This window comes from Medicago truncatula, chromosome 4 (assembly GCF_003473485.1).
Source record: "Medicago truncatula cultivar Jemalong A17 chromosome 4, MtrunA17r5.0-ANR, whole genome shotgun sequence".
NCBI lineage: Eukaryota > Viridiplantae > Streptophyta > Magnoliopsida > Fabales > Fabaceae > Medicago > Medicago truncatula.
Window position 1 is genome coordinate 39,413,391 of NC_053045.1, and position 16,465 is coordinate 39,429,855.

The 16,465-nt window shown below is 32.7% G+C and overlaps 1 protein-coding gene across 1 annotated transcript; it reads left to right on the forward strand.

The window, feature by feature from the left end:
• Window positions 1-320: 320 nt before the first annotated feature.
• On the forward strand, window positions 321-12,636 carry LOC11446150 (pentatricopeptide repeat-containing protein At4g04790, mitochondrial). Its single transcript, XM_003607640.4, has 16 exons — window positions 321-704; window positions 912-965; window positions 1,103-1,726; window positions 2,201-2,380; window positions 4,016-4,080; window positions 5,843-5,950; window positions 6,472-6,585; window positions 7,172-7,273; window positions 7,582-7,680; window positions 8,862-8,981; window positions 9,921-10,025; window positions 10,863-11,024; window positions 11,099-11,229; window positions 11,315-11,393; window positions 11,616-11,833; window positions 11,916-12,636. The coding sequence occupies exons 1-16, from the start codon at window positions 521-523 to the stop codon at window positions 12,190-12,192; spliced, it is 2,622 nt and encodes an 873-aa protein (XP_003607688.2). The 5' UTR covers window positions 321-520; the 3' UTR covers window positions 12,193-12,636.
• Window positions 12,637-16,465: the final 3,829 nt, after the last annotated feature.

Consider the following 16,465-nt stretch of genomic DNA (forward strand, 5'->3'; position numbering starts at 1 on the left):
ATAGACACAATATTACCAAAAACTATGTCACCCACTTTTTTCTTCTTCTTTTGTCTCGTTACATTATAACACTATCAATTTTTTTTAAAAAAAAAAAAACGTTGAACAAGAAAAACTAAATTATTTCATTACAAATTCATTAAAATAAATTATTGAACAATTATAAAAAAAAAAACTTATTGAACAAGTTGGTAAAAAAATTTGTCCAAAAAAAAGTTGGTAAAAAAAAAAAACTTACTGAACAAGAAATATTTCAAAATTATTTCATTACACAATTAAACTAAGATTATTATAGTTCCATAATTTGATTACCTAGTTCATTCACTAATCACACTCTTTGCGAGAGAATTTTGATACACCTTTCTTCTCCATCATACTCTTCACGTTTCATTCTTTTTCTCAATAGTTGAACTCTCTGGTGAGTGTGAATGTTCTCCGCATTTCTCACTTCAACACAATCACCAACTTCACAAACCGCACAGATTCATCATCTTCTTCTTCTTCTTCACATTGTTCTTAGATGCGTGCCCCTATTTCTAGAAAACTATGCACTCTCAGCTCCAATATTCTTTCACATTTACAAAACAATGCAAAGAAAAACCTTTCATCTATCAAAATTTCACCTCATTATGAAGAAACCCATCACCATTTTCATTCTGACCTGAACCTATCAACCCTCAAACACAATCATGTTCCACCCCCAGGTACTAAAAACACATAAAGTTTCAATTTTTATACCGACCCACATTTTCATTTCTGGTTATTTTTGTATTTTGTTGTTTGAGTTAATGGGTTTTGTTTTTTGAGGCGAAATGTGCAAAAAAAAAAGTATTTCTTTTTTTGTTTTGTTTTGTTTATTTCTGTGTTTTTATGTATTTTTAGTGTGTTAATGTTGTTTTTGTTTACTTTAGATGAAGAGGAGGATTTGTCTGGCTCTGATTTTCAGCTTTCTGGCATATTGACCTGTAAGTGTTTGTGAAATTTACTGTGAGAGTGGAAGTCTTGTTTTTTTAGTGTACCATGATGAGAAGAGTGGAGAATTTGAATGTGTTTTAGATTTTTGTTGTTATCTTATGTTAGTTAGTGTTGTTTCTTTCTGTAGCCTCTTCGGCAGAGAAGGTTGACTGTGAGGGAGTTGATGATGAAGAAAAGGAGAAAAGGGTTGTGGAGATACCGCTGATACGGGACATTCATCATTGTGATTTATCAAAGAAACGGAATGAATCGTCTCGTGAGAGGAAACACAAATGGATTTTCAAAGACACTGGTGGTGAACGATCTGACCGGTTACTCAAAATATGTGCAAAAAAACTAGGAACGACTACTACTGTTGATGTGTTTGGCTACTTGGGCCGAGAAACTGGTGTGAAAGAGTATAATGGATTGATCAAGTTGTGCATAAAGAAGGTCAGGGAGACTAATGATGAAAACGTCTGTATAGAAGAAATGAATAAGATTTACAACCTTTTAAAATTAATGAGGGAATGTGGGTTTCAGATAGAAGAGCAAACATATCGTCCACTTTTTGAGTATATAATTGACATGGGCTTTGTTCAAGAATTTGAACTTTTCTATGATGTTATCAAAGCCGGTAATCCCAGTTCAATTTCACGATTGGGTTACTATGAAATGTTGCTGTGGATGAGGGTTAACAATGAAGAAATGATCCGGGATATTTGCGAATACATTACTGTGGAAGAGAGTAAAGACACTTCTGCTTTACGAGGTAGGTGAATCTATTTTTCATGTCAGGTTATTTTTGAATTTGTTTCATTTAACTTATTTCTGAAAATTCAGTGCACAGTTTTAGCAGTATCATTACTAACATGTGGCAATTTCATGGATTCCAATACTTTTGTACACCTACACATGATGCTTTTGATGAAATATTCTTCATTTGATGTGCCACCCATATAGCATGTAGTGGGAATACTAAATGGCAGGTTCTAAAGGGCTCAATAAATACATCAGATACAAAAGTTTTATGGCATTATACTGCAATTAGCATTTTCTTCTTCTTTTACTTGATGTCTTAGTTATATAAGAACCATGATTGCATTCCAAGCACATTGCTGGCATCTAGCTTTTTAGTAATTAAAGTGATTGTTCTAGGCCTTGGTGGTTCAAAATTAGTGCATGTGGTAACATAATTATCAGAACAATTCTGCTGGAAACTTAGCTATATTCAATCTTGTTGCAGAAAGTTACTTATTGGCTCTCTGTGAAAGTGACCGCAAGACACAGATTTTGGACGTGTTGAAAAATATAGACATAACAAAGCTTAAATCTGCAAAATCTATATCAAATATATTCCAATCATTGGGAAGGCTACTGCTGGAATCAGAAGCGGAGAGTTTACTTTTGGATTTGAGAGCATGTGGTATGATTATAGTGTTGTTTTCGTATCTTAGCTTCTCTGTTAATAATAATGGAGGAGGTAAACTGCTCTGTTTTTTAAAAGAAAATTCTGATATGTCTTTCTCTTAACTCTCAAATTCTGTTTTGTTTTTGGTGTATTTGCTGACTGTCTAGATTTGAAATTTACATTATTTTATAAAATTTTAAATGCAATTTTAGTTCGATTGTTTGGGCTACATAATAAAATGGTAGCACTTTATTTTAATTTTCATAATTCAGAACTTATAATTTTTATTGATCTTAATGGGAAGTTATTTTGTCCTGTTCTTTTATTTATCAATAAATTTTTATTTATCCTCTTAAATGTGGCAAGCACACTGCAGGAATCTGACGCCAATACGTTGTAGCAAAATTTATTATTCATCTAGTGTCTTCTTTTTCCATTTGAGATCTAATAAAAACATTTAGACAACCTTTTACCTGTATCTCCTATAAAACTTTTGTAAAATCTCTTGATTTCTCCATTCTAGAAATAAGTGCTGTCAGACCGGCGATGTTTTATGGTACGGAGTGTTGGGCAGTTAAGAACCAACACGAAAATAAAGTAAGTGTAGCACAGATGAGGATGTTGCGTTGGTTGAGTGGTAAGACTAGACATGATAGGATTAGGAATGATACCATTAGAGAGACAGAGTCGAGGTAGCACCTATAGTAGAAAAGATGGTAGAAAATAGGCTTAGGTGGTTTGGGCATGTAAAGAGAAGAGTAGATCATATGTAGGAGAGTCAGATCAAAAGAGGTAAAGGAAGACCTAGAAAAACTATTAGGAAAGATTTAGAGATTAATGAGTTGGATCCCAATATGGTGTGTGATTGAACATTATGGCGGAACTTGATCCATGTACCCGACCCCACTTAGTGGGATAAGGCTTGGTTGTTGTCGTTGTTCTTGTGGAGTTTCTTGCAAGCCATAACTACCTAGAACTAAAAATCCTTGAGAATGGGGAAGAGGAAAGATGGATACTGCTTACTCAACAACAGTGCAGTTCAGAATTAAGTTCATAAAAGAGTGGTGGAGGAAAAAGTGATGGTAAATGTTGATATGGTAGGGAACAGAGGAAACACCTGGAGGGGAGGCAAGGCGGATATGTGCAAATGAGTAGGGTTCAAATGATAAGGAGTGGTCAGGGGGATAATCCAATTTATTCCATAGCCAAAAAGTAATTGATTTTCTACTTAGAAGAAAATATTTAAGTTTGTGAATCAGCTAGAAAGAAGAATCAAGATAGAAAACAAAGTCAAGGGAGATGGAAGTGTATATCAACAATTAACTGATCTATTTTGTAATTCCTACTCAGTATTGGCATTAGAAGCTCAATTCAATTTCCATGTTCAATTCTAATCGCCAAATGAAGTCTGATGTAAATTATGACTACAAAAATCTCTTTTGTAGCCATACTGAATAAGGTGGTGTTGAATATGTTGTATCATGTTCCAAAGTTTTATTGTGGTTGCAAATGCACTAATTTAGGTTCTTTTACTGCTTTTCACATATTTAAGTGATGGTGCTAACCTGTTATCCTCCAGAAGGCCTAAGTATTACCTTCTATCAATTTATTCCCTGTATGCATATTAACGATGATTCTTATGCAATGCAGATTACGGTGCAGATAAAATTTCAAACTTCATTGCTAGTTATGCAGTTAGCATTCCAAATTTAGAGGTGAGGAACTTTTCATGAATGCTGATGGTAAACAACCCATGATGACACTGGGTGGCAATTCTGCCTGTCAACAGTTTGCAAGTGTTTTATGGATAATTGCTTTATAATTTATTTTTAATATAAAAGACAAAGAAAGCCGATCCAGTGGTGGGCTCTCTTTATAAAACAACTTCCAAAGTATTTGAAGCTGTTGCAAAAAGAACAGGCAAAGGCAAATGAGATTGTCCAAACAGGGAATGCACTTAAACATGGGTTGATATTTTTGACACTGAATTAAATCAAAATGACTCTTACACCCATGAGTGCTGTTGGATTGAAAGTATGCATCTTGCATGTCATATTTATAAAATTTCACATTTATCCTAGATTGTAATCGATAATTAACTATCCTAAAAGCCTAAGGTATTTGGTTTTAGCACATGAGTGGTTTTATATCTTCAACTTCGCATAATAATGATTTAAGTTTTTATGCATGCATGAAGAATATATTTTTATTACTATTACTTATTATACTCTTTTATACCTGTATCATATAACTAATTTGGCCATTGCCTGTACAAAATTATTATTTTGACTTTACAAGTTAAATTTCATAAAAATTGGACAGCTATAAGTATGTATGTGAAAGGTGGTACATATTTTATATTCGAAGAGCCCCCTTACATTAGTTTTAGTATACATGGATGGAGCAGAAAATACTTGTTACCTTCATGATGGCATCTAATAGCTTAATCTTTTATTTAATGAGTGTTCATTGACATGCTACCAAATTCTCTATAACCAAATAAGTTTGACACCCCTGATGCCTTGAGTATCCCAGCACAAGCAGGTTGAAGACCGGGAATGGTTTTATATCTCTAATATTATGCAATATCTTTCTTTCTTGTACAGAACAATTTTTTTGCAAATCTAAAGGTTTTAAGAATTTCAGACATGCTTTAGTCAATTGAGCATTTCCATCTTAAAACAAATTTTGCAATGTAAGCCTTTAAAATATTTCAATATTAATTTTTCCCTATATGACTGCCGGCAAGAAAGTGATACTAAAGCAAGGCATAGTTGCCTAGTTAGATAGTATTCTCTTTAAATATGATAGCTTAATAGGGCAAGAAAAAAATATATGCTGCATATCTTATTGACTGCATGATTTTGTAGAACTATTTACTGAAAGTGTTGGGAGATACACTGCTCTGTATCTCGAAATAGTGGGCATGCTGGAAAGGATGGAGTGTAGTTGGGAGATACACTAGCTAATTGAAAAATGTAGAAAAGTATTCGATTTGTTTCACCATATTTTCGATTAAATGTATGAAATTGCCCTGAAATTTTTGAATTTTTCCATGAGACTTGTGGCCTATTTTGTCAATGATCGGTATATATTTTCTTATATAAATTGTAATTTAATGTTCGTGACTTGCTTTTTATCGGTATTATTGATTGTGGAAGGCCAAAAATCCACCATTTCCGACATAAAACCCCAAAGCACTGCCATCCTTCAAGAATTGGTCAAGCACTTGTAAAATAATCTGCCACTGTAACCTTCCATGGCTCCGACATGGCCTCTTTTTAACAACAGCACTTATATAATAGTAACACACGGTGAAACTATTTTTATTTCTTGTGAAGTTTGATCACAGTTATGAGATGTCGGCAAGTTTTGTTTTTGGTACATTCTATTGGAAATAATCTTTACCCACAGTAGTTGTATGTTGCAATTTTTTTTCTTTGGTGTTTTCTTATATGCACTGTTGATAATGTGAAGGTTGAGGATATGGTCTTAAAAATCGAGAATTTGCATGATGTGTTGGAAGTTTTGCTATCATCATCGGCGTATGAAAAGCTCATTCTGTATTGCTGTGGTATGCACAAGGTATAATTTTCTCCTTTATCCATTCTTATAATTTGTGGTTATCAAAAAATTGGCATAAACTCATCTATGAGAAGGAAAACGATAACAAGATGAGCGCTCCCGCCAGAGCCCCCACAGAACAATCCAACTCTGCTTCAGGGCTTTGCGCATCACTTACTTGCCTTAACACAGTCCAAAAAAATTAACTTTGTACAATTGGAAACAGTAATCTATTTATTATTTGATAAAATAAATGTAATCAAAAGAATTTATTATTTCCAGATTACAGTAGTTTTTTCTTCTCCTTTTTTTTATGCATTTAAATTTTACAATAACCCCACCTTACATGGCACTTCTCTAGTGCATTATTGTAATGCATTTAAATTTTATAATAACTCCACCTTACATAAATGCATTATTGCGATGCTTGATTTTTATGCAATTAGTATTTTTTTTTTCTCTTAGTGTTTTCATATGCCTTTGGGCACTGACTAGATTGGAAACTGCATTTAATTTTTTATTATTTTTTAAATTTAATGCAGGTGGATGTAGCTCTTGATATTGTTGATAAAATGTGTCAAGCAGGCTTTGAGCTGTCTACTCATGTGTTACAATCCATATTACAGATTTGCGAGGAAGCTTATGATTATATTTTGGTAAGCTCCCCCACCCCCTCCCTTCCTTCCTGCGTGTGTGTGTGTATTATATTCTAATCTGTTCCTTTCTTCACACAATATGTCATAGAAATTTGCGATGAAACTGCATTTAATATTTTCCTTTAAACCATTGTAGCAATGAAGCATTACTGTTTGAGTTGTATTGTATCACAGGAGTGTGATAGGGACTTGGGTATTATGGCGTGCCCAAGTCCAAATTGATTAGTGCCGGATGCTTGCTAGAGTATTTAAATGGTTTGGTATTTCCCCTTGCTTTTAAGGGAGGGATCTCCATTTGCTACAACATGTGAAAGAAAAATGCTAAAATATAATTAAGATATGAATTGGGTATTCAGATCTTAATCTAATGTAAACTAGTTCAAGTTATTCTTTCCCAACAAACTTTTACAATTACATTATGGAATTTATGCTTCCTTTTCCCATTTCTGCAGTTTCATGAAATAGCATAAGTAATGAAGAAGTAAGCATGGGTTAACATTTAATTGAAGCCTTTTTTCTTATTCATCGTATTTTACTAATATCCGTTTCTTCATTTTCTATTTCCCTTGCCATACTGAAAATGTAGGTCCATCGAATCTGTTCCATCATAAGGTGCCATCATCACTATTTGCAATTAAATGGCGACATATGCAGGTGTTTGGTGCACTTCTGTGTAAGGTTAAAAGATGTAAGTTTTACCTATTTTATATGGAAAATGCTAAAGAGTGCCCTTGGGGCATTGGATAAAGGAACAAAAATAGAAATTTTGTGTTGGAAAGTGGTAAAAAGTGGTCAAGTCAACTTGTAAAAAGTTTACAAATTGTTGTTTCCAACGTAAAACTACTAATTTTGGTTACCTCAACCATTGCCCTGAGGGCATTGGTTAGCAAGACCCATTTTATATTCATGGTTGTGTATACACATGTTTTCTACAATGCTATCTTTTGAAGGAAAGCTCTTCACTAAATGAATATTGTATTTACTTTCATAATGCAGTTTGAACGTGCATACAAGATGGTTAATGAATTGCATGAATTGGGTTTCAAACCTACGACAGCCATGTACAATGCCATAATGGCAGGATATTTTCGTGAGGTATCATTGTTGGATTTTGTAGAAATCTATGTTCTCGCTCAGATTTTCAACTATTTCTCAAACTCGATAATAATGCTTGTCATTTCCAACATTAAGTTCAAATAACCTCTTGACTTGCATGTCTAGACTCTAGAGACTTTCTGAAGCAGATTGCATATACATTTTTTTTCTTCTCATTAACATGATATTTACATAGATGGATTAATAAATAGTACATGCAGTTGTGGATAAACCAAGCTTCTGTCTAAACACCAAACTTGAAAATGGAGATAATGGTTGTTTGTTGAACAAGGGGTTAAGCTTCTGTCTAAGTGCTTTGATCTGACTTGAATGTAATTTCTTATTCTGGTCTGAAAATAAGACCACGGCCTGAAATACCAGGGCTATTACTGTTGTGAAGAAAGATAGTATTCTGGTCACTGTTCTTCTTAAATAGAAGTCAAAATTTGATCACCCAAAAAAAAGTCAAAATTAATATGAATTTCATAAGAATTGGATCAAGTCAAACCATGACATAAAAAAAACGAGTTTTCGAATCAAGACATGAAACCGAACTTCTACCCCTGCTCCTTCAACAAAAAGGTCATGCTGTAAGTGGCCCTACTTATTGAGGATGGATTTTTTTTCCTTCAAATTAATTTTTTTTTTTGAAGAGGTTTCCTTCAAATTACTTAATTACGCATATGTGGGGTGAGGACCTACACTGCAAATTATGATACTCTTTTGAAGAACAGTGAAGGCTTGGCCACTTTCCTGCATTTAGGAAGCAATAAGATCGCAATCTTAATATAGTTTTCATATGCACTAATAGTAAAAAGGATGGGTTCTATATAACATGATGCAAATTATAAATAAAGTCTCTTTCTATAGGATTGTTCGCTTCAAAATCATATTAATAGTTTCTATAGATGAGGTCTTAATAAGAATATGGCTGTCAATAATGGTTCAATTATCATTAGGGGGTTTTCAATTGCGGATCTGCAGAAGGATCACATAGTTCTTTTGAGTTTATTTACTTTTCCCCCCTCCATTTTTAGTTTGTATGGGGGGATTGTTTATTTAATTATTTCATTTACTTCTTTCTCTTGATGAATTCTCATTCAATTAAAAAGCATTTAAATGAATATATGGAACATGTTTAAAATAATTCATTCATTTTCTCACCTTTTCCGAAATTGTAGAAAAACATCAGTGGTGCCTTAAGGGTCCTCAAACACATGCAAGAGGCCAATGTAAAGCCTGATTCACAGACTTTCAGCTATTTGATTGGCAATTGTGAAACAAAAGATGATATAAATATGGTAAGTTGAGTTTAATAATTCCATATATTCTGAGACTTTTGCCAGTTTTTCCGTGTAATTTAAAATCAAGTATTCTTGTCACATTGTTATTTCTAACTTTTCATGGCGACGTGGTCTTCAAAGTGATACTTTTAAAAAATAGGTGGTACTTGTTAATCCTGTGAGTAGTGTCTATATTCATTGTATAGGTTAGTCAAATCATATAATTACAGCAATTGGGATTGTTAAATCATTACTCTTATATTTTGAGCTTTAATTCCAACCGAAAGCTAGCTGAAAGGGTGATGATTGTCCAAACTTCATAAGGATTAATTTTGCCACATATCTAGTTGATATGGGATCTCAACTCTCCTCCAAATGCTCAAGAAAGGACATTTGAAGTGGGGACAATGTGGTGGAATAACATGGATCTCAACGCACTCGCTCATATAGTGTGGACAATGTGTGGACAACAGAAATCCCAACCCAATATCAGATTATTTCATAGATTTGGATATAATCTCAAAATTTGAGTTTTAGGTGTAACTCAACCCTAAAATGTAGCTCCCCAGGTGGGGGTTGCCCAAACATTAGAAGGATTAATTTAGCTTTTATTAGATGTGGGATCTCAATAGTTACTTTTTGTCTACATGCAATTCGGCCTCTATTGTACAGTTGAGACAGTGATTTAATCAAAAGTCTCCGCTCTCCTGTTTTCTCTTTCTTTAATACCCTGTGTTGTATTTGAGACATGTATTTCATCAAATATGTTTTCTCTTCCTTTTATATGGTTTCCATTTCTTGATGGGAGGCAACCCTATTCAGTGCCTGCCCAATTGGCCTACCGCAAGTGCTGCTATTCACAGCCTCCACTGCGTTGTTAATGCAGTGTTGATGAACTGATTAACTAGTGTTTGATGTATCAATAATTGAGTTGCTAATTTGAATATTTTCTTGTAGTATCGTGATGAAATGACGAAATCTGAAATCAAACTTACAAAACAAATTTATATGGCCCTTGTTAATGCATATGCAGCTTGTGGCGAATTCGAGGAGGCAAAAAAGGTATGGGTGCAAGTAGCAAGACATGTTATACTAGCTTTGAATAACTATCTGATTGAATTTACATACTGATATTGATGAGCAGCTGCATGTAAACTTCCATGTTGGCGGTCACTTATGACAATTTTTTTATGACTGAATTTGTGTAACTAACCATAGCTAACTTCGGAACTAGACGGCGCTAGGATCGACTTTTGAAGTCCTTTTTTGGATAAAATGTGAAAATAATTCTGCAAAAGTTTGAATTCTGCAAATTTAGGCAACTTAAGTTCTGCTAATAGGCCATAACAAGCTTTCTGTTCTACTGTAAATAAATCTGGGAATGTTTGTACTCTGCTAATTTAACCAACTTAAGTTTAGTTTTCTAATGCTAAGTGCTACTAACGCATAACAAGTTTTCTATTCTAAATGTAAATATTCTTCGTCTGTTTTATTCTAGATAAGTCCTGTTTGTGCCTGCTATTGTCAGATTACATTTCTTAAAATGAGATATTATCACCAGTCCAATTTCACATATTCATCAAAAGATCTAATTTTATTTACCCAAAACATGAAAATAAAGATAGAAATAAGCTTGGACGAGCTATACATTCTAGTTTTGACAATATATATTTACGATAAACTATCCTATTTGGATAAAAATCATTTTTTTCCTCCTGCCCTTAATCAGCTTAGTTATTGTGAACTGTGGATGCAGCAGGGTTTGGTTATACACGATTTAATTTTACGAAGTAGATAATGAAATTCAGTCAAAAAATTAATTTTTCATTGTGTACTTGTGAAGGACATAGCATATTGTAATTTTTTTTTAATTATTGTAAGTTATGTTTCACATTGCAGGTAGTTGATGATCAAAGCACATCGAAGAGCTTGAATGAAATCAAGAGTGTCCTTGTCTCAGCTCTTGCATCTCATGGGCGATTGTCTGAGGCACTTGTTATCTATAAGGAGATCAAGAAAGCTGGTCACAACTTGGAGCCAAAAGCTGTTATAAGTCTCATTGTAAGGTTTTGTGTTATTAGTAATTTGTATATCTTCCACTTTCAACCTTATACCTTGTCACCACACTCTCTCAGGATGCGATGCGTTATCGAAGTGGAGAGTTGGACAGGTTGCTTCTTCTACTCATGGATTTAAGTGATCAAAACTACTGGGTTGACGGTTGTTTCAGGGTTATTCAGTACTGTGTTCAGAACAATCATTTAAGGTTTGATTTCTATTTTCCTCCTATATCGAATTGAAATTGTATTATGCTATTTGTTTTTGTTCATATTTCATTGTATCTGGGTCAGTACCACTGTTGACCTGTTGAAGCAACTCAAGGATACTTTCGAAAGTGATGAAACAATGACAGAAGTTCTTTTCGATGCAGTAAGTTCTAGTTCCCTCCCGACTTAATGTGTATAATAAGAATAAGAATTCACTGTTAAAGTAATGAATATGCTGGGTTATTATCACTGTTTGTATATGAGTTTGAAACTCTTTCTGGCTGCTGTTTGTTATGAACCATGGCATATTGTCAAACAGAGATTATCTACAGGTGTATTACTGGATAACTTATTATTGATAGAAACGTTGTTCATGTATGTATAGGCGTATTCTCTAATTGCGGGATGCGAGTCCACACGTTTGCAGTTTGGCCTGGATTTGCTTTGGGCAATCAAGGATGAGCTTGGCCTTGTTCCGTCAAGGCAGTGTCTTGATTTTCTCCTAAGAGCTTGTGCCATTTCAGGAGATTTGAATAATGCTCGTTTGATTTGGAGAGAATATGAGGTTGCTGGATTTCCTTACAATGTATTAAGTTATTTGAGGTGAGTTGTAACATTCATAGTATTTTTCTCTTTTTGAAATAGTATTTTTCTTATCCCTTATTGATTATTTGTATGGTTGTAGGATGTATCAAGCACTTTTGGCATCAGGAGATCACAGATCTGCTGACTTTATACTCAAGAAAATTCCAAGAGATGACGCTGATGTTTGTTCTATCATCTTAGAATGTCAAAAAACTTACGGCGATAATGTTAAATCAGGTGAAAATGTTAAATCAGTAGAAGGGGATAAGAAGAAAAAGAGTCCTAAATCTGTAGGAGAGGACAAGAAGAAGAAAGAGAAGAAGAAAAAGAAAAAGAAAAAGAAAGAAACAGGAAAGAAAGAAAATAGTAAGGTTTGAGTAGAAGTTCAATTGGTGGTAGGGTAGAGATATTTATCCCACAAATTTTTAATTGGCTTAAGAAATGCTTTACAAAGGGTGATGCATTTCACATTCTGTACAAATTTTAGTTACTAGTGTGGTGGCACTCGATGCTACCCCTATTTTTTTGTTATTTTGTGACTACTAGCTTGACATAGTTTATAATTTAACACTCAAGATTCCGTGCTATTACACGGATATGTAGGGGAAAAAAAGAAAAGAAAAGGACCGAAAATAGAGTAGTAAAATTCTATCATGTGATCTTGAGAGATGTTAAGTTTAGTGGAAGGTGTTAGACTTTTACGTCGTCACAAACTAACATTCGAATCTCGAATGTGATAGGTATCCACATTTTAGTGATTAATGTGCCTAGATTAGGATTAACTCAAGCGGATAAAACATATGGAAAAAAAATTCCTATCATGTGTGTGTGTATGTTAGAGAGGAGACTTTTCTTTATAATATATCTATATTTTTTTGGTACAAAAATATAAAGGATTTTTAGTGTTTATAAAAATAATATATACGAAAGGAATAATATTTTAAGTACCATGTATGATCTCCTAAAAAAAAATCTAAGTACTATGATATATGATATATCTGTAAAAGTGCTATAAAATGCACTTCGTAGTTTGTAATTCTCAACAGAATTCTTTTAATAATGCATTACTACATAAAATCCGTTGAGCAATGTTATTTGAATATCAATGTGATTGACAACCATATAGACAATCATCTTTTTACAAAGAAAATCATGTATTGACACGAAAACTAAAGTAATAGAGAAATAAAGTAAAAATATAATGTGAGCATAAGAGAGAAAATTGTCACAAAAATTGTTAGAAAATGGTTGTACATATATCATTTCTCAAATCCGTTTGAGGATTTAAAAACTGAAAGATGTTGGAAGTATTTAGCACGTAATCTAACAAAGTATAGTTTAACTCCAACTTGACTTTACTAACACTGGTCGTAGATATCACAATCAGAGTCCTACATTAATCAATGATTGCTTATCTTATATCTTAATCTTAATGGGGGAGTACTACTATTTTCCTATAAGAATCCCTAAATGTGGAGTATTTGTTTTTGTTTTTGAGTCTCTTCTTTTGACTACAAACTCTAATATATCAGGTAGCTAACCGAAAATATGAGGACAATTCCCGATCCAAACATAGTCAATGGAAGAAACAGTAAACTAAAATAAATGGCTGAGTGCATTAACGCTACATATCACATGATTAAACATAAATAACTGAAACAAATTATTAACAACGTGTTTGGTTTTATTAAGAAGTTGTGAAAAGAGAAATTGATGAGAGAGATAGTGTGAGAAGAGAGAAAATTGTAAAATGAATAAAGGATAATATGCCTTGTGTTCATGAAGAAAACTCACTTCAAAGTATGATTAATCCATATTTGATTTTTTTTTTCTAACACTAAAAGGACAATTCTAGTGCACTAAAGTTTCCGCATACACATCAGAAAAGGGTTCTCATCATTTATTGTATTGTACGCAATCTTACCTTATTTTATAGAAGAGATTGTTACCAAAATAGAAGAGATGCAATACAAAAATTTCTTAAAAGGTCACTTATTGTAATACTCCTCTCGTCATCGAATACTAACCTTTGTTCAATTCACATAACACTGTCTCTTTGTTTAAACTTCTAATTTCCCACCAAGTTCCAACAATTATCACTAAAGTATGATTTAACAAAAAAAAAAAAAAAAAGAATTACACTAAAGCATCATGGCCCACCGGGAAGCAACGTCTGAATCGCAAAGCTTTACACTTACAAATCGTTGAAATTTCAGCACCGAAAGTTTTCCATAAAGTTTGTTGTTATCATTACTACCCACTTTGTTTTTTTTTTTTTTAAAGAATTACTACTCACTTTGTTATTCATCATACATAGAACATAATGTCCCATCTTATCTTGATAAATAGTAGGATGTAACATGTTGGGTTTGTCTCGAAATATTTTTAGAATATTAAATTTTATAATTTTATTAATACATTTTTTTTTGGAAGATAATTTTTTTTTTGGTTCAAGAAAGATAATTTTATTAATACATAAAAATATTAAAAATAAAAGATGTGTATTGACACATGTGCAATAACCAACGATATCACTTGCTTTGGGACGGAGAGAATATATGCAAAGAGAATATATAGGTTTGACATCACTTTTTCACCTTAATCATACTCTTGGTGCTTCAAATAATAATGTTATATTGTTGGTATTATTTTATTTTTTTTCCTTTCAACAAAGTCTAGAAGAATGATCAAATATTGTTGGTATTATTAAAAGGATAAGAATTTATATCATAGTTGCTATATTATTGATGTCATTGTATTTTTTTATTTTATTTTTTATAATTAGTTCAATATAAAAGTGCAAAATATATACACCTATAATTTAATCAAAATTAAAATTTAACAAAAACTATTATTTATAATTTAGGGTTAATTATGTTTTAGGTCCTTATAAATAGGCATGTTTTCAACATTAGTCCCTACTTAAATTTTATTAAATTTTTGGTCTCCGACATTTTTTTCCGTTAGCAAAATAGGTCCTCGCTGTTAATTGTTGCTGATTGAGCAAACGGAAGCACACATAGATGCCACATCTGACTTTTTTTTGTTGGATTAAATATGTTTTTAGTCCCTATAAAATTGAGACATTTTAAGTTTAGTCATTACTTAATTTTAATAGTTGTTTTAGTCCTTACAAAAATACTATACATTCAATATTAGTCCCTGCTCAATTCAAATTTGTTTAATTTATTTTTAAACTCGTAAGTTTTTTAACAATTTTTTTTAGACTAATACTGTTTTTAGCTAAACAATGTTGAGAAGGATTGATTTGCGTTCTTGAAGATACTCATGATTTTCATATATGATTTTCTATTTTGATTTTATGTGCTTCTGTTGGAGGATTGAAAAGGAAGGATTGATTTGTCTGCCATGTGCTTTTGTCACGATTGTGGAGCATCTATAATTCTTTCGTGCACTTGCTTTGATGAGGTTTATGTTTAAGATTTGTTCTTGGTGTGGTTCTATTTTCATATAGTACTTTTATGTGTTTGTGTCTTTAGGTTTGTAAATTGGAGAAAAAAGTCAAACTTTAGGTTTGTCATCGTTTATATATACGTACTATAAATAGATTTTGCATTTTTATGCAAGTGTACATTAGATGTCATTTGTAATTAAGTTTGTGATCAACACATTATTGTTGTTAATTTCTATTAATGGATCACTAGAGTTTCTAGTATGTATATATATTTTTTGTCAAGTTAGCATCTTATTATGAAGCTTTTGGTTGTAGATTTTATTTTTAAAATAAAAAAATTGGGACTTTTATTATCGCTTTTCTGAAAGCGCTAATAAAGGGGGTAGTTAAGATAGCGGTTTCTAGAAAACGCTAAGAAATATCTGTTTAAAAATAGCATAAAAGTAAGGCTTTATTAGCGCTTTTTTGAAAGCGCTATTGAAATATTGTTATTTAATAGCGTTTTAAAAGAGCTATTATAGGATTCTGATCTATAATAGCGGGGGCTTTCTTAGCACTTCACAAGCGCTATTAAACGTTAAAATGAATGCTATTAAAGGGAGTATTTTGTAGTAGTGTACTAATTCTCCTGGTATTAATTTTTTCTCTTAGAAATATAAACAAATTAGAAACAAAACAAAGTAATGTCTCTATTTTTGTTGATTTTTCATGTCACAGTATCTGCCCAATTTGAGAAATTTGGATCTAAGCTACTCCCAAAATTTCATAAAGATGCCGCATTTTGGAGAGTTCCCAAATCTTGAGCGGCTAGATCTGGAAGGATGTATAAAACTTGTGCAGTTGGATTCGTCTATTAGGCTTCTTACAAAGCTTGTATACTTGAATTTGAATGATTGCAAAAGTATAATAAGCTTAATCAGCAACATATTTGGTCTGGGCTGTCTTGATGATCTAAATATGTCTTACAATCCAAGGCATTTGAATATAAGTGCATCACATTCCCAATCAAGGACGTCCTCCATCTTCAGATGGATCACATTGCCTTACCAGTACTTGTTTCCCACTCCCACGACCCACACAAATCTGTTTCCTTCGTGGCATGGTTTGCGTGAACTTGATATTAGCTTTTGCGGTCTATGTCAAATCCCCAATTCAATTGGATGTCTATACTGGTTAGTAGGATTAAATGTAGGAGGGAATAATTTTGTGACAGTACCTAGCCCGAGGGAGCTTTC

What these genes read in the sequence shown, in the direction of transcription:
- LOC11446150 (XM_003607640.4), top strand. Translation starts at nt 521, where the DNA reads ATGCGTGCCCCTATTTCTAGAAAACTATGCACTCTCAGCTCCAATATT. An exon ending in AAGCTGTTATAAGTCTCATT is followed by an intron (nt 11,025 to 11,098) that starts GTAAGGTTTTGT and finishes ACACTCTCTCAG; the next exon opens with GATGCGATGCGTTATCGAAG. An exon ending in CAGAAGTTCTTTTCGATGCA is followed by an intron (nt 11,394 to 11,615) that starts GTAAGTTCTAGT and finishes ATGTATGTATAG; the next exon opens with GCGTATTCTCTAATTGCGGG.